Source organism: Suillus subaureus (genome assembly GCF_016647635.1).
Source record: "Suillus subaureus strain MN1 chromosome Unknown BJ212scaffold_34, whole genome shotgun sequence".
NCBI lineage: Eukaryota > Fungi > Basidiomycota > Agaricomycetes > Boletales > Suillaceae > Suillus > Suillus subaureus.
The window spans coordinates 450,000-469,077 of NW_024538590.1; the positions used below are offsets into that span (position 1 = coordinate 450,000).

General features: G+C 48.2%; 7 protein-coding genes and 1 non-coding gene across 8 annotated transcripts; 5 read left to right on the forward strand and 3 right to left on the reverse strand.

The window, feature by feature from the left end:
• Positions 1–779: 779 nt before the first annotated feature.
• On the reverse strand, positions 780–4,554 carry BJ212DRAFT_1484544 (uncharacterized protein; the record flags this gene model as incomplete). The annotated part of the gene is made up of 8 exons (XM_041340813.1): positions 780–1,780; positions 1,843–2,709; positions 3,150–3,350; positions 3,404–3,457; positions 3,512–4,109; positions 4,161–4,231; positions 4,289–4,402; positions 4,458–4,554. 8 exons carry the CDS (start codon positions 4,552–4,554, stop codon positions 780–782), a joined length of 3,003 nt encoding a protein of 1,000 aa, XP_041189252.1.
• Positions 4,555–4,758: 204 nt separating this feature from the next.
• On the forward strand, positions 4,759–5,031 carry BJ212DRAFT_1230229 (uncharacterized protein; the record flags this gene model as incomplete). Its single annotated transcript, XM_041329488.1, has 3 exons — positions 4,759–4,850; positions 4,900–4,921; positions 4,981–5,031. Coding segments are annotated over 3 exons (165 nt in total), but the record flags the coding sequence as incomplete, so codon positions are not given.
• A 2,183-nt stretch (positions 5,032–7,214) lies between these two features.
• BJ212DRAFT_t106 lies at positions 7,215–7,301 on the reverse strand. The gene has a single exon. It is a non-coding gene; the product is annotated as a tRNA-Tyr (tRNA).
• BJ212DRAFT_608324 (RNAse P Rpr2/Rpp21/SNM1 subunit domain-containing protein) lies at positions 7,276–8,612 on the forward strand. The gene is made up of 3 exons (XM_041343644.1): positions 7,276–7,703; positions 7,753–7,835; positions 7,893–8,612. The coding sequence occupies exons 1-3, from the start codon at positions 7,432–7,434 to the stop codon at positions 8,168–8,170; spliced, it is 633 nt and encodes a 210-aa protein (XP_041189254.1). The 5' UTR covers positions 7,276–7,431; the 3' UTR covers positions 8,171–8,612.
• A 295-nt stretch (positions 8,613–8,907) lies between these two features.
• BJ212DRAFT_1484547 (Metallo-dependent phosphatase-like protein) lies at positions 8,908–10,773 on the forward strand (the record flags this gene model as incomplete). Its single annotated transcript, XM_041340814.1, has 5 exons — positions 8,908–9,063; positions 9,115–9,347; positions 9,426–9,518; positions 9,575–9,985; positions 10,044–10,773. 5 exons carry the CDS (start codon positions 8,908–8,910, stop codon positions 10,771–10,773), a joined length of 1,623 nt encoding a protein of 540 aa, XP_041189255.1.
• Positions 10,774–12,446: 1,673 nt separating this feature from the next.
• On the forward strand, positions 12,447–14,436 carry BJ212DRAFT_1279439 (UTP-glucose-1-phosphate uridylyltransferase; the record flags this gene model as incomplete). The annotated part of the gene is made up of 10 exons (XM_041331492.1): positions 12,447–12,599; positions 12,646–12,725; positions 12,784–12,917; positions 12,965–13,364; positions 13,421–13,508; positions 13,556–13,643; positions 13,691–13,741; positions 13,791–14,210; positions 14,261–14,317; positions 14,372–14,436. The coding sequence occupies 10 exons, from the start codon at positions 12,447–12,449 to the stop codon at positions 14,434–14,436; spliced, it is 1,536 nt and encodes a 511-aa protein (XP_041189256.1).
• Positions 14,437–14,697: 261 nt separating this feature from the next.
• BJ212DRAFT_1380010 (UTP-glucose-1-phosphate uridylyltransferase) lies at positions 14,698–17,540 on the reverse strand. Its single transcript, XM_041336621.1, has 15 exons — positions 17,473–17,540; positions 17,390–17,411; positions 16,819–17,303; positions 16,681–16,757; positions 16,486–16,619; positions 16,039–16,438; positions 15,898–15,985; positions 15,757–15,844; positions 15,659–15,709; positions 15,520–15,608; positions 15,259–15,471; positions 15,082–15,199; positions 14,969–15,025; positions 14,888–14,916; positions 14,698–14,830 (listed from the first exon to the last, which is right to left on the reverse strand). Exons 3-15 carry the CDS (start codon positions 17,086–17,088, stop codon positions 14,822–14,824), a joined length of 1,623 nt encoding a protein of 540 aa, XP_041189257.1. The 5' UTR covers positions 17,089–17,303; positions 17,390–17,411; positions 17,473–17,540; the 3' UTR covers positions 14,698–14,821.
• A 257-nt stretch (positions 17,541–17,797) lies between these two features.
• On the forward strand, positions 17,798–18,984 carry BJ212DRAFT_1380023 (40S ribosomal protein S8). The gene is made up of 6 exons (XM_041336622.1): positions 17,798–17,844; positions 17,924–18,162; positions 18,230–18,334; positions 18,389–18,497; positions 18,549–18,673; positions 18,728–18,984. Exons 1-6 carry the CDS (start codon positions 17,841–17,843, stop codon positions 18,779–18,781), a joined length of 636 nt encoding a protein of 211 aa, XP_041189258.1. The 5' UTR covers positions 17,798–17,840; the 3' UTR covers positions 18,782–18,984.
• Positions 18,985–19,078: the final 94 nt, after the last annotated feature.

The window sequence follows — 19,078 nt, forward strand, 5'->3', positions numbered from 1 at the left end:
CAATGAGGGAGAATACGAGATCGCCGAGATAGCTGAAGATTGAAATCGTCAGCATCGATCGGGCTTAAAAGCAACAGACTTACTCGTCGCGTGTGTTCTGTGTGAAGATCATAGACGAGCTTGAAAGCTCAAAAGGAGAATTTGCAGCTGGAGATTGCTGGCTGTCAGAGGGAACTGTAGAAAAAAAAAATCAATACAGTGGAAATACAACGGTGTTTATATAGTCACCTGGGCTAATCGTTGTCATTGTTTGCCTCAAAACGCGTGATCATCGATTGCCTAATTTGTCGGTCATACCCCCTAAAGGTCTAACTCATATTTGAAAGTCTGAGAGTTTGACAAGTTTCTACGCCAACATGATGCCCCGCAGCTGACCCCGGGTTCGATTTATAAACTAGGCGACTTGGTATTCAAAGCCACGTCTAAGATCAATGGCATGAGAGGATCATGCTCTTGTTGACACAGGGATCCTTAGCCGTGGATTTCGGAATTCTCATCGACATCATTCCTAAATCCGAGCAGCATCAATGATGGATCAGGTCCAACCTCACACAACCATGTGGACCGAGTGATAGGATATTAACGTTTCTACATTCTCACCGCTCGTCACTCAAGACAACGATCCGGTGATGACGAGTCTGTATAGTTCCTACGATGCTCTTGCTTGATCAACTGTACAGAGAAGAGAAACGGGTTCTATCAGTTTACGTATGTAGATGAGTGATATGCAAGGCAAATGCAACGGATCGACCAGGACTGAGCCGTAGATCAGACGTGATTCAGTAAACCATAGACGCCAAAAGTCCCTTCGTCTTTTTCGAGCGTAGATTCCCTGCCCTTTTCCCTTGTGGGATGTGTGACTGGCCCTCGTCATCAGATTCGGATGACGAATCGTCGTCGTCGTCGTCATCGTCATCATCCGCCCGCCCTCCCATACCATTAGTTAGGGTACTCGAATGAGGTGCAACCGGAGTACTCTGGGAGAAAAGCGATGCTTGACTCGCAATATCCGTGAGTCTACGGTAGGGTGGTATCGATCTGCTGGTTTTAGCATTCGTCGTCTTCTTCTTGCCTCCGGCCTCCGCCTCGGATTCAGACTCCGAGTCCGGAACTATCTCCATGCGTTTCTGGATAGATGCATTATACTGCGAGTGTGGAAAGGGTACTTGACTCGCCGGCAACGTGAAAAGTGACCTGCCGGCTTTGTCTGCTGAATCATCATCAGAATGTTCTCCCGCGCTGTTTTGATCAGGTGCTTTGCCAGCAAGTTTGCCAAGCATGCCACCCTGCCCAATGAGAGAACTGTCAAGTTCGTCCATCAACATGGACGGCGAAGGTTCACGAAGGACAGACCATTTAGCAAGAGAAGCTGGAGCTTTCGGCAAAGGTTGCGAATGAGATGGTGTAGCGCCATGACCGTTCGAGTTTGTGCTCCTTTTGACTGGTTGCGAAGAGATGCGAAGGAGGTCTGCTCGTGTTGCTCCATTACCGTTGCGAATCAAAGGTTTGTCATTGCCTGCCCGAGTGGCAGCGTTCTTCTTCCTCTCAGTGCCTGCTCTCTGGGATCCATTCACCTTGGATTCATCAGCACGTACAGGAAATTGCAACGGGCTGGGAAGTTGCCCGTGTCGATTCTTCATCCTTTTTGCTAGGCCAGACTTTGGAGTCGAGTGGGCGACTGGAGAAAGTAGTTTTGCAGTTTTCTGAGTCGGCGGTGTCGTAATTTCGATAGGGTCATTATCAGATGTTATCACATGCTGGAAATCCATCAGATCGTCGGCTGGTTCAATGGGGTCATCGTTAGTGTTGGCCTTGTCGGCTTGTTACGAGAGAGCGTAGTACCGCGGGCGGGCGACGTATCTGATGCTTTGTCCAGGCCTACAACCTCAGGTGCTTTACCAGCATCTTTGGTCGAGTCTTTGTCGCCATCCTGAACCTTTGACACAGAAACACGGGTGACATCCGTGTCAAAAGCATCTCCTTGCACACCATCTTTCTTGCTTCCAGCTGGGTTTGTAGCGTTAGACGTCTCATCAGGACCCACAGAAGGTTTCGGCGCGGCAGTTGAAGCCAACGGCTCGGAAATGTTTTGTTTTAGCCGGGGCGTCGAGTGCTGCTCGCTCTCGTCGTCTTCGTCCCCTTCCTCTTCAGATGAATTCACCCAGCGCCGCGATAATCGACGGTACTTCCGCTCATTCTCGCCATCGTCTTCAACTTCCAGAGGCCCAATATCACCGCCTTCGTCCTCGGTATCTGATTCTTCTTCTTCTTTCGACTCCAAGGTATCGATCAATTTGCGAAGTTTGATTGGCCCCGGACCTCGCATGATGGCGTCCAAATCAACGTCTTCGAGCGAAGCCTGACCAAGTTCAGGCTCATGCTCCTCTTGTTCTGGTTCCTCCTGCTCTGGCTCCTTTCGTTCTGGCTCCTGAGCAATCTCGTCTTCTTCCTCCGAACTGCTTCCTTCGTTGCGGCTCTCCACAGTCACCTCTGAAAGTAGCGAGTGACTTGGCACAAGGGGCGTCCAAGAAGGTTGAGACTCCTTATCTGCTTTCGTAGCTTCCCCTTCAGACTCGTCGTCAGTCTCCAAAGGCTTCCGTGATGGCTTCGTGGTATCTGCTGCATCGCGTTTTGCGGAAGGCACTGCAGCAATAGGAGACTTTAACAGCGACTCCAAATCCTTGATAGTGAGTCGATGCTTCTTTGCCCCTGCTTTCCTCAATTCTCAATTCTATTCTGTATCGCTTCCTGGCCTGCCAGCACCGTTGGGCACCGATACAGGGGATGAAAGGAACCAGAGCAAGCATGACAAAGCGGACTAGATGACACACCACTTTTCGTGGTCGTAATTACAGAGAGGCCCAGTGAAGTGGACGGCTGGGAAGCGTTAACCGAATTCACCACAGTATTGGTATTATTCTGTTTAACCGTTTGCCTTCGAGACACGTGCTATTGAATTCACAATATCCTGAATATTTATTGGATTGGCAGGTCGGTCAGCTATTGATCTAGCATTGGTCAGACGGTGACTGCTGTCAGAACGAGTCACGCACCATCTGCATCAAAAGCCTTGGCTTTTATTGTTTTCTTTGCTTAGTCTTCTCTGTGGGACATTAGAAAGCGCGGGATCAACGTATGATACCACGCACTTTCTTTCGGGGCTGGAGCTTCTGAAGCTCCCGCGTTTGCAACTTTCTTGCGGCCTTTCGTCGAAGCTGCAGTAAAATCATTGGTGACAAGGAACTCCTGATGGCTCTCGAACGAACCAGATGTCTCAGGAGCTGGTTCGCTTGGAGCCGCTTCACTTTCACTTTCAACTTCTCTACCCTTCACTTTGCTCTGCTTCTTTTCTGAAGGCAGTCAATCAAGACGTGTTTAATCAATATATGCAATTCCTGCGTACTTTTAGAGGCAGCTGCGCCGCCAACTACACCGTTCACGGATTTCTCGCCCTCAGCTTTGGGATACGATCTTCAATATCCAGAAATATGGAGAGGAAACATGTACCTACCAGACTGAAGAGCCGATGATTGTGTGGTAATCTTCTTCGTCCCCAATGATTTCTTTGGCGGTTCTGAGGGACCAGAAGGAGCCGGGGCTACATGATCATCTGATACTGGTAGGCTCGAGGTCCCCTTGGCCTGTTCGGTCTCCTTCGCCTTCTTGGTCTTCTTTGGCGGCTTCTCTGCATCATCCTTGACTATACCAGCCTTCGCAACTTTTGGTTTCTTCTTCGACGGTTCTCCATCAGTGGGGACGGGCGCTTTGGTGCTGATCAAGACAGAGAGCTTCGCAGAGGGCTTCGGTGGGGATTCTGCTGGAGCACTGACTGGGGCGGGCTCCTTTCTCCCAAGTCTCTCAATGAATTCTCTAACAAAACTGTCGTTAGAGGCGACCTTGGAAGTTGGCGCAGTCTCCGTATGCTTGGTCACTGCAGGCTGTTCTGTCTTCTGTTTCTTAGTCTTTGGTTCGGGTGCCACAGTCGAATTAGCATCTTTAGGAGGCTGGTCATTATTGGCTTTGCGTTTCTTCTTCGCCATGCCAGTCTCGGAAGTCTTTGACGCTTCCCTCGTGCTGGCGGAAGGTATAGCCTCTTGTGCAGGAGAGGTCTGCTGGAACAGGTAAACACGAGCTAACTACACGCGAACCGCTGGGCTTACTGAGATCTCCACTGCTACATCAACCAACTTCATTAATCTTGCGCGCGCGGAGAACGCATCGAAATCATCATCTGAAGTAAATCAAGAGTCAGAAAAGAGGTGCCACACCCCAGAGCTGGCGCGTTTACCATCATCCAAATCAATAACCTTGCTGCCACGCAGCTGCTTTAGCTTGACCGTCGAGTTTGACGGTAGCTGCAGTTTTCGCCGTACAACGTTCTGAATTTCTTCGAGAGATTGTTCTGTACATACTGAGATGAGCATAAAGCCAGATATAGTTAGTTAAGGAGGGGGTACCCTTGAAAAGTCTATCAAAAGACCTATCTCCGACGAGATAAGTAATGCTCGGTAACTGATCCTCCTCTCGCTTTCGTTTTCCGCCGTCCACTTCCATTGCAGCAGGATTAACGAGCGACGCGACAGTGCGTAGCTTGGAGATGTGGGTGTTGATAGGCGTCGAGCTTTTCAGGATGAGCAATCCACAAACAAATGCAAATACCACCCTCAACCCGGAACATTCATTATGGCTGGTGGAAGTCATCGTATGTGACGCTCAGGTCGTTCTTATTGTTGCGCTCACTATGTGTTTGTAGCTTCAGGTTTTAACCCTCATCTTCCCGGGTTCAGATACCAATTCCTTGCAAAGGCACTTGGAGCCACTATGTGGTTCTTCATTTTATATCGGGCTCGGTAAGGTCCAACACTATGTATCTACAACCGTATACTAACTTCTTATCAGTGAGGACGGACCTAAGCTTCTTGTATTTACCCATTCTCTCCTCTGAATGCTACTCCTTGTCTCTAACACACTATTTTGCAGGGCCTCCGGCATCCATGGGAGGGCCACGGCCATGGCCACCACGATGAGCACTCAGAGCATCATTGACCATCTCGATAGAAATGTTGTAATCGTTTGGGTATTCGCTGATATATCCACGTTTTGCTCGCACCATAGGACTGAACCAGACCCAAGTGAACTTTTCTTGTTCATCATCCTTCGTCGCCAACGCTCGATGGCCACTAGAGGCGAATTCATTATTCGTGCCCCGAGATATATATCTCAAAACCGATCTCTCCCCGGTCATTTTGTCCCGTGGTTCATGAGCAGGGAGAACGATCCACAGAGCTGTCGACGCTTCATGCTTGTAAGAACATGTACTAACTAAAATCCCTACCAGAACCAATCAAGTGCACAGTGTGAGAATTTGTACATGCATTTTGACTCGTGTGCAAGAACTTTGTTCGCGATTTTATAATTGCCTCTCATCATGATTGCAGCGTTCGTATTACATCTCGGTAGGGATATCACCAAGCTATCCCGCCGGTCTCTTTGTCATTGGCGCCTCCGACACCCCTGTCGGCTGTTCTACGTAGGCTAATTTTTGGGCCGTTGACCCGATTGGCCTCACGTTGACGAAGTCTCAGTTGAAGTAGGATTGCAGCTGAATTACTCACGGCCCAGTCATCAGATCTCAGAAATGGGTATCACGCAGAATACTGCTTTGTGTCGTTGTAAGTACTCGGAAATGACCAAGTTATCCATGCGCGGCAGCTGTTTATTGACAATACTTAGTACCTGGAGACATCTATACCGATGATTATGATCCAAATTGCTTCAAAAGTTAATGCATACTACCTAGTTCAATAATTGAATTTCAGGACTCGAAATATATGCACAAATCAACCTTCTACACGCTGCACGGCACCCAGATCAGCCTCAAAATCCATTTGTGGACTCCCTCTATTGTTTGGTTCCAATCCTATCTGTTGAAGTTATCTGTGTCAATTTTTTATTTTTGATATTTGCTCATAGTGCTGGTGCTGGCACTTTCTCTCGAACGATCGCGAGTGCCTGGTTTTGCCACAAAAATTACCGCACGCTCATCCATAACCTTCCTCTCCCCTTGTCATCGTCTCAGAGCTCCACCTCAGGTCTAACCACACTCTTAGAAATCCCGCTTATTCTTCTCCCTCTCCATCCGTGCCTCCTCCGCCATCATTGCATGGAACGCCACCGACCCGGTCGCGCGCTCAGCATCAGTCAGCTTCGCGACCGAGACTTCTCGCTTGCCAGAGGACTTCGATGAGGATGTTGCCGGGCTAAGCAGAACAGGCCGTCCGGCATCAAGAGTTCGCGCAATGTCCGTACGCTTACGAGCATCAACTATCACTGCGTGTTGATCTGTTTTCCGTTTCTTAATCGTTAGCTCAGGTGCCGCAGTCTCGTTACCATTTATCGGAGGCTGGTCATTCGCGGGTTTGCGTTTATGCCCAATCACACTCATCTTTGAAGCTTGTAAAGCGTTCGCCGCACGGGTGGAAGACGCGGCTCCATTTGTCGCAGGAGGTTGCTGGAATGGGTCAACACAAGCCAACTAAATTCAAACCACGGTGCTCACTGAGATATCCACCTTCACATCAACCGACTTCACGATTCTCGCATGCACGCTGAATGCATCGAAATCACCCTCTGGAATGAATCGGCGGTCAGATAATAAGTCATTTATGTACCGCAGAAATAATGCATTTTACCATCATCCAAATCAATGAACGTGTCAGGATAACGGCTGCGCCGCTGCTTTAACGTGATCGTCGAATTTGGCGGCAGCTGCAGTTTTGTTCGTAACATGTTCATAATTTCGGTGAGAGAGTTTTCTGCAAATAAGTAATAATTGAGTTGAACGCGATCCCATACCGTGACAGAAGTGGTTTGGGGATGTACCTTTGAAAACTTATTCCTGTCTCCGGCGTGGTACGTGATGATCACGACCCGTAGGAGGTCTATCAGGTCATACTGAGACTCTCGCTCTGCATTTCTTATTGCCATATAGCTTTACTATGAGTTTAGCGACGTGTTGACGTCCACACGAATGCCACTGCGATTCGGAGGGTTGGAAGGAGATGAAGACGCAAAATTTAATGGACCCCTCGGTCTACACGATGCCGTAAACGTTGATCGTCGTGGATTTGTTCCCGTAGTACGTTTGGCAAAATAACTTTCGGCGCCCTTGAAGCTCAAGCGATGGGTAACAAAAGAAACCGATAACAAAGTAGTCCGACCTGCCTGGCTCGAACAGGCGACCTCAAGATGAATTGTTTATCCATTACAGTCTCGCGCTCTTCCAACTGAGCTAAGGTCGGTTGATGACCTTCGCATTATTTTATTTATATCGAAGTGACAGCAAACACTCGGCCCTAGGCTAATAACCGGTCGAAGTAGATCATCAAGGTTCCACTATTACAACCAGCACAGTACTACTATCAAGGTCAGATGGGCAAACAGAACAAAGACGATATCCCCAACCCAAGCAGGGTTGCCAATCGTGATATCATCCAACGTCTTAACTTCCTCTACCAAGCCAGTGTTCTCCTCAATGGCATGACAGCTGGCCCCTCCTCGCAGGTTCTGTTTAGCACTTGCGAGACAGATGACACGCAAGACCCGCCGAAAGAACGGCAAAAGAGGGTCGTGTCTACTGCGGACCTGTCTAGGAGCTACATAGACACGATGAAAATCGTCGGGCAGAAGACGACTGTCAAGATGTGAGCATATTCATGTCGCACTTTACATCGTAGAGCTCATAGAAGGCAGTGATCCAACAGTCAAACGCGTTATATGTAAGGGATGTCGTATCGTGTTAATACCTGGCGCCTCCTCGACCGTGCGGGTGAAGAGTACGTGTCGAGTAACATCGTTTTTATACGTGCTCATCAAGTCGCCGTGACATCCAGATTCCAAATCGCACGGACACCTTGTTATCCACACTTGTAACTCTTGCAGAACATCACGGCGAATACCTGCGCCTCCAGTACTGGATACAAATGAACCTGAATCCAAATCCACCACGACGAACCAACCAGCTCCAGGTGCTGCAACCGGAAGTGCTTCGCGGTCAGCACAGGATAGACAGAAGAGGCCGCGCGGGCGCCGTCTTGCGCCTCACTTTGCTCGAGACCTCGGCCATGTTGTTTTCCGAGGAAACGAGAGGTTACCTGATACTATTCTGTGAGATCACACTGTATCATTCTATGACTTGTCTGCTCCCCCACCGGTACCCTACTATTCATTACTGAAGTTAGACAATTCGGTGAGTCGAGTCTCGCGCTATCACGTTATACGTTATCTATGAAAATATCACTCAGTTCCTCTCAATAGGTTTGAAAGTGCAAACAACGGAGCTAGTGGTAGGGAATACCCACGACAAGTTTGAAGTTCACGGCTCCAGCGCTATCGCTAGCCCACACAGGGCTCAAGCTATATTGATGTCGGGAACGTTCTGCAAATACCTCGCTGTAGAGCTGTAGATAATAATATGATCATAGTACTCACCCACGGTCCGCAACGACACTGCTCAATGCCCGATGATTGTAACTATGTAGCCCACTGGTATTACTAGACGTAGTAGGTTATTTAGTCTTCTTTATGCAGACCAGTGGTGAATCGTTCGGCACTGACCGTAACTGCGGCTCACGCAAAATTATACCTTCAATTGGTTGTACAACTCGAGCTATTATTCTCCTGGTGTCAATGTTAGGGTGTGACATGAGTGGGCCTGGGCAATCCACAGATAGATGGCACTCTGAAGGCCTACCCACACCCGTACGCGTCAGAGTATCACAGGTGCGGGCGGATTCGTGTCAAGTGGATCCGAAGCCATATAATAACGAAGAAAGACGGGTACGACTGACCGCTCTCACTGGTGCCAGAGCAGCGAGCTCGCCTGCTAGCTTCAATCCATCACTCGCCATGTCAAGTTATCTACGTAACTTGAAGCTATGGCCGCCATCACATATCATGATTGTGAACGGCCTTCGGGCAGCTTGGATAATCGTCGTCCTTTGGCATGAAGTTTACACGTTCGACCATGTCTTACATGATTGTCAGTGGCCCGATATCTATCAGGTGAAGTAATGCCATATAGTCTCAACTTAATGCTTATGCGTCAGTTGCCAGCCCGACGCACCCAACGCTCGTATTGCACGCGTATTAGTGGTAGCAGATCCTCAAATCGTTGACCACCGCTCGTATCCCATGCGTAACTCCCTGATGAAAGCCTTGGGCCAGTTCATCATCGATCTCAACCTCCGGAGGAGTTGGCATTCAACGATAAATAGAGTGCAACCTCACGCCGTTGTTTTCTTGGGTGATCTCATGGACAATGGCCGCGCGACCATGTCGAATAGCGAGTACGTTTTTCATAATTCATCCCTGCATTCAAGCGGCGGAATTTCAGCTTGCGACTGAGGTTGCTTGTTTACTCACAGGTACAATGCATATGCTGCGCGATTCTTCAATATCTTCAAGTTGAAGGATTTGTCCATGCCGACATTTTTTCTTCCTGGGAATCATGACCTAGGGTGGGTCATGAATCCTCCGTGCTTAGAGCACTCTTGTAATTTTTTTGGACCTCCAGGCTCGGAGAAGATGTTTCCTTTTCTCTTGAAGCTAGAATGAGGTACACCTCCCACTTTGGACCATGGAATCACAAGACTACGATTGGAAACCATACTGTTCTGTTCATCGATGCAGTCGCCTTGGTGGAAGAAGATGTTGTCCGCGCAGACCGAGGATATTCGTATGACAACTGGCCTGCAGTAGCAGGAGGATCCGTGGACTTCGTGAAGCGGTTTGCTGCGCATGAGCACGCCAGTCCAGTTGTACTCTTCACGCACATCCCTCTTGCTCGGCCCCTCGATGCAGGCTGCGGTCCGCTGCGGGAACGGGGCACTATCCGCCAGGGGCATGGCCTTGGGTATCAGAACACCCTTTCTAATGAAGCATCGCAATTTCTACTTCGCTTACTCGGACCATCCCTTATATTGAGGTTCGTTGTCCCCCTGTTCCTTCCGCAAACTCATTACTGAACATAGTTACATATTCAGTGGTGATGATCACGACTACTGTGAATATTCACACCCCTTGCCTTTTCCATCCGCTTCTGGGTCGACCGCAGCCCGAGAAATTACAGTGAAGTCGTTTTCAATGGCAATGGGGATACGTCGACCAGGATTTCAACTTCTCTCGTTGATTTCAACTGTCCCTGCAAGTGAAACCCTGACCCAATTGCCAAATTCACCGCCTTCGCTTCTAGATACACCTTGTTTCCTCCCGGACCAGCTCGGTATCTATCTCAATGTCTACCTCCCTTTCATTTTATTCTCAGTGCTTAGCCTCCTCGCGCTTAATGTTTACCGAACTCTCCCCGGGGGCAACAAACAGGCACAACGCCAGCCCGAGTTCTCTCTTCGACCCAGCCACAGCTTCTGTCGTACAAGTAACGATGAGCTATATCGACGTTCGCTCGAGCAAAGTGTCACGGAAGATACCGACGAAGATCCAATGCTACTTCTTCCTGTGACTAAATCTACAGAGCCGGCGCCCTCCAGCAAACTCCGCGGCAGATCCTCGTCTTCTTCCAATTCATGGGCCTTCTATCTTCTAGGGCGGCGAAGACGCATATCGTTGTCCCTGCCGTGCTCAATGGCAAACCGCGGAGTGCATGAGGTGGGACTCCTTCGTGGTTTTCTCAGTGATGTGGCGGACGTGGCGTGGCCTCCTCTTCTGGTGTTTTGCATTGCGGCATGGTGTACGACACACGTGATGCCCTGGTAGAGGATCGCGAAACGTGGTTCACAACCTAGGTGTAGAACTTCAGCGACTGATCTGACTACTATTATGCTGTCGGTCTAATTTCGCAGTGCTAATATTTAAAGGCAAATTTCATTCTAGAAAATGCAAATGATACCGTAATCTCCGAACTGACAAGCGTGGATATGACGAGCATGCATGAAAGGGACAGGATGCGGCAATCAGCCCAGACTTCCCGTTTTGATTGACGGAACATGCGCACCCCAAAGATAGTTATGTACCTGACAAAGTCCTGCGACCAAAATGATGCGTCTTCAAGGCACTCACAGTCAATGCCTTGTCCAAGATCGCCTGAACTAGCGCAGGAACGGCGGTTTGTGATGGCAGGCTGGTCAACCTAAAAATGGGCCATGGTTGCCTTGGCTTGCATACTAAGGCACGGAAATACAACAAGGGTTGAAAGGTCGCGGCACGAGAAATCTACGAAAACAGGCAGAGGAGGTCCCGACAAGGCACCCCGAGTGTTATTGATGAGTATTAAGATGGCGTATACACTGTAAATGAAGGGACGATCCTTGGGATCTGAGAACTCGGTATTGAAGTCCGCGTTCAAAAGCGTGTACCCACGACATTTACTCCGACGTGGGCGGTAGAGGAGGAGTCTCATGCCCGAATTGACACGACAGGATTCAGGTCGGCTTTCGCAAGCCAAGATCCTCTCAAGTGATGATCATGCATATACACTGGCGTTGTGAGAATTGAGGTCAGGGAGTCTGACCTAGTCTAGACCTCACAGCTTTTGACAGGTGAAACTGTTCCTCACAGCGCTTAGCCTCGACTGCACGTCGAAATCATTTTCCAAGTTGTATGTGCGTTCGTCGTATGCGCTTGTCTGGCAAAGAAAATCTTGACACATAATCGCACGAATATAGCAAAGTATTGACCTGTAAAGATAAGCGTTCGGATGAGCTCGGGTTGGGAGCCCGTTGGTGTCAACGAACGGGTTTAGCGCTGGCGTATGATGCGTGTTGCGCACTGCCTGGATGGATAAGGCATACATACGTATCACCGGAGAAAGTAGAGGAGAGATCTGATGGATCCGACAGGTGCCATAGAGTTTGGCCCCGATATGTAAAAGCAATCTGAAAAGTTGGTTAGATTCGTTATAAAAGCCAGGATCAGAAAGAGTCAAACGTTGCCCATTCGAACGCAACAACTTGGGCGAGTCCATTTTGCGGCGAGAAGCGGGGTCCCTTTATCGATTTTATGCAAGCACGTTCGTCCTCAACTTCATATAACGACCTCTACCGTCCGCTGAAATTACTTGGTCTACAACCGAGATCTTTTATCCCTAATTCAACTTCGCCTCCAACGCCTTCATCGCCGTTAGCCAAATATTCTGCTACTAGGGAGTTCAACGAACGACGAACTAGCCAAAGAAAATCGTTGTGTGAGCTCATACCAGAAGAACTGAACGTTCTCGGATCGGACTTGTCCGTGCCCGGTCTCCACAACAATCTTGATCTCAGTTCAGAACTCTATAAACGACACCACAGACCAAGGAGCCCCCTCATACGTTCTCAGACAGAACCTTGCTACTTGTCTACAACCACCACCAAGCCAATACATATCCCAAGTTCAAAGTATGTTCGCTTATTTCGCGTCCCATGCATATCTTATGGCATCTCGCTAGAACCATGGCCACTTTGACTCCTCGTGACAATCTCAACGCTCGCGTTAAAGGCAGCAGTCATATCGACTTCAAAACAGCCACCACCGGTGTTGCAGCCAAGTCAATGCGTAACGAGATCAGCCATTTGGTGAGCACCTGCGATGAACATGCCAAGAAGGTGCGCTCCACATACCCTACACGTGTTCGCGATGTTTGATGGTCAGCAGGCATTTGACACCGAAATGCAATCATTCTTCTATCTTTTCACTCGCTATCTTTCAGAACGTGCAAAAAGCGTGGATCTGTGCGTTATTTCCTATTTTTGCAAATGATATCATTTTCAAACAATCGCGTCTTATCAGTGACTGGGATCGCATCAAGTCCCCCGCCGATGACCAGATTGTAGCCTATGACAGTCTATCTCAGCCTCATGACCACAGTAACCTTAACAAGCTTGCCGTGCTCAAAGTCAATGGTGGTCTTGGTACTTCCATGGGTATGTTCCACGTTGTGGCTCGATCGCGTCATTTTGATGGTCAATAGGCATGACTGGTGCCAAGAGCGCGCTGGAAGTCAAGGACGACATGACATTCCTCGACCTCACCGTGCGTCAGATTGAGCACCTCAACACGAGCAACCGGGTCGATGTTCCGCTCATCCTCATGACTTCTTTCAACACCCACGAGGACACCTTGCGTATCATTAAGAAGTACGCAAATCAACAACTCCGCATCACGACATTCAATCAGTCGCGGTACCCCCGGATCTTCAAAGAGAGCTTACTTCCCTGCCCAAAGCGTGCCGACGATGATAAGACGCACTGGTATCCTCCCGGCCATGGTGACTTGTACAATGCGTTGCTGTACTCCGGTGTATTGGACCAGTTGATTGCTGAGGGCAAAGAGTACCTTTTTGTATCTAACTCGGACAACTTGGGCGCAGTGTCAGTACCAAAGGAGTGTCCGCGTTGCGCCGTCTTTAACTGATACTTGGTTCTAGTGTCGATGAGAAGATCCTTCAGCACATGATCGACTCCCAAGCAGAATTCTTGATGGAAGTCACTGATAAGACGAAGGCCGACATCAAGGTACGTACCTAGATTACTACAGTTATGAGTCCCTCATTCTCCAGCAGGGTGGTACTCTCATTGACTACGAGGGATCAATCCGCCTTCTTGAGATCGCGCAAGTTCCATCAGAGCATGTTGAGGACTTCAAGTCTGGTTGGTTCATGAGCTTGCACCTGTCTTTCACTTCTAATGATATCTAGTGCGCAAGTTCAAGATCTTCAACACTAACAACTTGTGGATCAACCTCCCAGGTACCGGCGTTTAGTCATTCATTTTCGCACACTATTAATTCCTTCTCAGCGCTCAAACGCATCATGGAGACTGAGGGCATGGAACTCGAGATCATCATTAATCCGAAGACGAACGAAGATGGCCAATCAGTCATCCAGCTCGAGACCGCCGCCGGTGCCGCCATTAAGCATTTCAAGAACGGCCATGGTATCAACGTCCCACGATCGCGCTTCTTGCCGGTCAAATCATGTTCCGATTTGCTTTTGATCAAAAGTGACATTTATTCGCTGCAACACGGACAGCTTGTCCTTAACGAGAGCCGAATGTTCGAGACCACGCCTGTGATCAAGCTCGGCGACCACTTCAAGAAGATCCAGCAGTTCCAGAAACGCTTCAAGAAGATTCCCAAGATTATTGAGCTCGATCACTTGACTGTCACAGGCGATGTAAATTTCGGTCGAAATGTGACACTTCGCGGTACTGTAATCAGTAAGTCTAATTAGGCTGATCTGATAAGAGTCGCTGACAAAACCTCGTAGTTGTTGCCAATGAGGGTCAGCGCATTGATATCCCTGATGGCTGTATTCTTGAGAACAGTATGTCTTTCTGCTTTCCATTCCTCCCGATCTCACATCTCCGTTCACTCGCAGGGTTGCTGTCTGGAAACTTGAACATGATCGTGAGTGATAAACTAGACTTCCTGAGTCGCTGCTGATGGTTCTTTTATTATGCAGGAGTTGTAATTTACTCAGAAAGAAGCCTTACGACGACGCACGGACAAATACATAGATAGCATATTCCTTTTTATCTTACTGTTTTTCTGCTTGCTCTTTTCACACTCGCATGATCTTGTTGTTCATCATGTCTTTGTACTGTCTTTCTATTGTGGACAATGAGCTCTCGATAGCTTTGGTTCCATGATAGTATTAGCATTCACCCGACTACTTTTACTTTTGCAGCAATCTGACTGGTGTTTTCTTCGGAGTACTGATACTATTGAATGTCAAAACAAGCCCAATGGTGGTTATGAATGGCACTGATAATCATACATGAATGATGAGCAACTTTACAACGTACAATGTAGCTTATGAAATAATGGATCAAAGTTCCTACACAAGAAATAATCAGTAAGCCAGGTTAAAGTGCGGAGACTTGAATGGCCTCACCGTCATATTGAGATTCCCAGAAACTAAACCTGCAAAGTGTCATCAGCCTATGCCATCACGAAGCAATTTGACTGTGCTTACGGTTCTCTAGCACACAACCATCTGGAATGTCAATCCTCTGACCTTCGTTCGCCACCACTATGACATAAATTCTAGCCACATTCAACAGATGCAGAGAAAATAGGGGTGCCTACCTATCACAGTACCACGGAGCGTGACCCCTCGACCAAAATGAACGTCGCCCGTTACCGTGAGATGATCCAAGTCGATGATATTAGGGATCTTCTTGAATCGTGGCTGAAATTCAGTTATCTGACCATGCATCGCGCCCATCAGAAAAACAACGATCGCAGCTCCAAGGATGCTCCAACCTTCTTGAAGTGGTCACCCAACTTGATGACCGGGACACTGCCGAACATCCTGCTCTCGCTCATATCCAGGCGGCCATTTTGCAATGAGTATATATCGCTCCTGATGAGCAACAGATCAGAGCAGGATTTCACGGGCAGGAAGCGTGAACGGGGAACGTTGATGCCGTGGGCATTGTTGAAGTGTTTGATAGCTGCACCTGCAGCGGTCTCGAGCTGCTAGCAGTCAGAAATTATGTTTCGCGTTCTAAGCGGACAACAAACCTGGATCACTGCTTGACCGTTGTCAGTCATCTTTGGGTTGACGATGATATCCAAGTCCATGCCACCTCCATTCATGATCCGCTTCAATGCTGGAAAATAGGCCATCAATACAATCGTTACACAGATCCCTAATGAATACCTTTGAGATTGATCCATAGGTTATTCGTGTTGAAAATCTTGAATTTTCGGACTTGCGCATGATTAGCTGAATGATAAGTCAAGGACGATGTATACTACCTGATTTGAAGTCGTCAACGTGGTCTGGAGGTACTTGGGCAATTTCCAGAAGTCTCATGGAAGAATCGTACTCGATCAAAGTGCCGCCCTGTGAATGAAGCATCAACAACTAGTGCAAGGAGCTTTAGATATCGATCAAACCTTAACGTCTGCCTTGGTCTTATCAGTGACCTCCATTAAGAATTCGGCATCGCTATCAATCATATGCTGGAGAATGCGTTGGTCGACTCTGCAAAAAACGTTGAGCTACTCATTTGACTCGTCATCGATGTGAAGACTTACACAGCCCCAAGATTGTCGGAGTTCGAGATAAACAAATACTCCTTGCCTTCAGCAAGAAGACGATCGAGCACGCCAGTATGTACCAGTGACTCGTACAAATCACCATGACCTGGAGGATACCAGTGTTTCTTGTCGTCTAATGCATGCTTGGGACAAGGCTGCAACGTCTCCTTCCATATCCTGGGATACCGCGACTGATTGAATGTAGTTATGCTGATGCGTTGGGACACATATTTTTTAATGATACGTAATGTGTCATCATGCGTATTGAAGGATGTCATGAGGATGAGCGGTACGTCGACCTTGTGTGTTTTATTCAAGTACTCGACCTGTTGCACGATGAGGTCCAAGAAAGTCATTCCGTCCTTGACCTCAAGGGCACTTTTCGCACCACTGATGCCTTCAAAATACGTAAGCATGGCTGTGGGGGAAATTAAAGAATCATACCCATAGAAGTCCCGAGACCCCCATTGACCTTTAGAACAGCCAACTTAGACAGGGCTTCTGGACCGGTAATCTGTGGAAGGTGACTGTAAGGAATGACCTGCTTGTCGTTGGGCGATTTAATGCGATTCCAGTCACTTATTGTCACTGCATTAATTCCACTAAAAGGGGTGAGGAAAATAACGCTGCAGAGCTTACAGTTGCTCTCGGTTCTCCTTTTCCGCGAGATAACGGGCATGCAGTTTGGAGAATGACTGCATTTCTACATCAAATGCCTAGTGAAATGATCATGCGTCGGGATACAAGCAGGATTAGAAAGATAGGACAGGGTTTCACCTTCCTTACTGCAGGATCCGAAGTGCGGACTAGTCGGCTAAGGTCACTTTGAGTGCTTTTAGCCAACGCAGATCGTTCATTCGGTCGAATAGCCTTGTGGCGACGAAATCGTCGGAAGCTGGCTGTCTCGAATAAAGCCATATAAAAGCGGACACAGAACAACGAGAGGGAAAACGAGGACCATACACACGGAAGAGCACATAGATATACACGCCAAGATGGACACGCCTGGTCAATGAGGCCTCGAGATAAGCGCACAGCATGCGTCATTCAGCCGTCCTACGAGCCTATGATTGCTTTGGTTTACATAGAAATGACGGATTGGGCGATGGGCAAAAGGAGGCTCATTGCACATGCCCGTTGATGAACGTTGTTTCATATTGGAGATCCGCAAAATACTTACCCTGTGAACGAGTTGGACATGGGCACGGGGCGTGCGAGCGACGCATGTTAGCCTAGTAGCAAAGGCAGCGTATGCCCAGCATCTCAATTGTATTCACGCATCACGAGAATATCGGTTCCATGACAAACAATTTAGATGAATGCAGAGGGAAGTACTAGTAGCACCCACCAGCTGAAATAAGCGACGCCTACTGAAATGTACGGATCAGTCGACTATATTACGGCACGCACCCAGCTGAATATGCGACTAACTGCTAACCGGGCCCGCTGGTAGAATATCTAGTACGCCCTCCAATTTGATAGAGTGCCATTCAGATATGTAGAAAAGGTGGCAGAGATCACATCACATTCGCGCTGGAGGGGTGGATCAACGCCACGGGAAGCTCGTGTCCGGACATGCCATATCATAATCGCAAATGCATGGTGGACTAGCTAAGTAGCCTATTACTGGTGTAGTTGGTAGCGGGTAGCAGTACAACGCGTGCAAGCTTGGTGCAAGCAAAGCCAAATTCAAGTTCGGCGTTTACCGATCTGAGTGCGAAAACTTAAACCTTGATTTTCAGTACTATCATCAAAACCTCGACTCAACTACACGACTCCCATCCTCAAGGCTATCCGACATGGGTCAGTGCTGCTCTTCCGATATACTAACACACAAATGTCTTTGTTCCATTCTGATGATATCAAACTATTATTTATGCAGGTATTTCTCGTTCGTCCCGGCACAAACGTTCGGCAACTGGTGCCCAGCGCGCCTACTATCGCAAGAAGAGAAAATTTGAGCTCGGTCGTCAGCCTGCCAGCACTAAGCTTGGCGCAAAGCGTGTTCATACTGTGCGCGTTCGTGGCGGTAACACCAAGTACCGTGCCCTCCGTCTCGATACTGGTAACTTCGCATGGGCATCTGAGCATGTCACAAGAAAGACTAGGCTTATCAGTGTTGTAAGTACCTTTGATACGCATGCAGTTTAATATAATATACTACATGCATGACTGATACCTAATTTAGGTCTATAACGCATCAAACAACGAGCTTGTCCGCACCAATACCTTGGTGAAGGGCGCCATCATTCAGATCGACGCTACCCCTTTCAGGCAGTGGTATGAGTCCCACGTGCGTATCTACCCGAAGTCTATCCTTTTACCCTCCTAATTTATGCAATAATAGTACGCCCAACCTATTAGCAAGAAGGGTGCTGCTGCAAAGAGTGCTGCCACCACGGAGGAGGGAAAAAAATCTAACCATCTTCAACGTATCATCGCTGAGAGAAAACAGGGTAAGAATGCCGTTTTGTCTTTCGTGTTGTATAACTCATTGCCCGTCTCAGATGCTAAAATTGACCCCCTTCTCGAGTCTCAGTTCGCTGCTGGCCGTCTCTATGCTTGCATTTCAAGCAGACCTGGACAATCCGGTCGTAGTGACGGCTACGTCCTGGAGGGCAAGGAGCTGGAGGTTTGTCTTGCCGCTCGAAATAACTCTGCATTGCTTACTCATCTTCACAAATAGTTCTACGTCAGGAAGCTCCGGTCAGGTAAACAGAAGCACGCGCACAACGCATAAATACTATCTTCTTCATGACCCTAGCGATTTGCCTGTTGATTTGTCTCTGAGCATACATAAGATCACGAGGACATGGCGAAAATATGGGAAATCCTTAGTGCTATAGTGTATGACAACCATGCCATCTTATCGTATGCTCTGTCCAATCGCAATCCATGCCCCTCTTCATACATGTGCTTCTGGAAAGATAACCACGTTCTGACCTAAAACATATTGTTCGCGAGCAAGTGTGGGTTCCAGCTGACATAATCAAAATGAGTTTAGTGCCGTAATCATCGCGCCAGCAACAGTGCTTTC

Excerpts from the sequence above, each read along its gene's own strand:
- BJ212DRAFT_608324 (XM_041343644.1), top strand. The coding sequence starts at position 7,432 with ATGGGCAAACAGAACAAAGACGATATCCCCAACCCAAGCAGGGTTGCC. Across the intron at positions 7,704-7,752 it reads CAGAAGACGACTGTCAAGAT|TGATCCAACAGTCAAACGCG; the intron begins GTGAGCATATTC and ends CATAGAAGGCAG. Across the intron at positions 7,836-7,892 it reads CTCGACCGTGCGGGTGAAGA|ATTCCAAATCGCACGGACAC; the intron begins GTACGTGTCGAG and ends CGTGACATCCAG.
- BJ212DRAFT_1380010 (XM_041336621.1), bottom strand. The coding sequence starts at position 17,088 with ATGACGCATGCTGTGCGCTTATCTCGAGGCCTCATTGACCAGGCGTGT. Across the intron at positions 15,710-15,756 it reads CGTTGACGACTTCAAATCAG|TCCGAAAATTCAAGATTTTC; the intron begins GTAGTATACATC and ends ATCATGCGCAAG. Across the intron at positions 15,472-15,519 it reads ACGGTCAAGCAGTGATCCAG|CTCGAGACCGCTGCAGGTGC; the intron begins GTTTGTTGTCCG and ends GACTGCTAGCAG.
- BJ212DRAFT_1380023 (XM_041336622.1), top strand. Across the intron at positions 18,163-18,229 it reads AGACTAGGCTTATCAGTGTT|GTCTATAACGCATCAAACAA; the intron begins GTAAGTACCTTT and ends TACCTAATTTAG. Across the intron at positions 18,335-18,388 it reads GGCAGTGGTATGAGTCCCAC|TACGCCCAACCTATTAGCAA; the intron begins GTGCGTATCTAC and ends ATGCAATAATAG.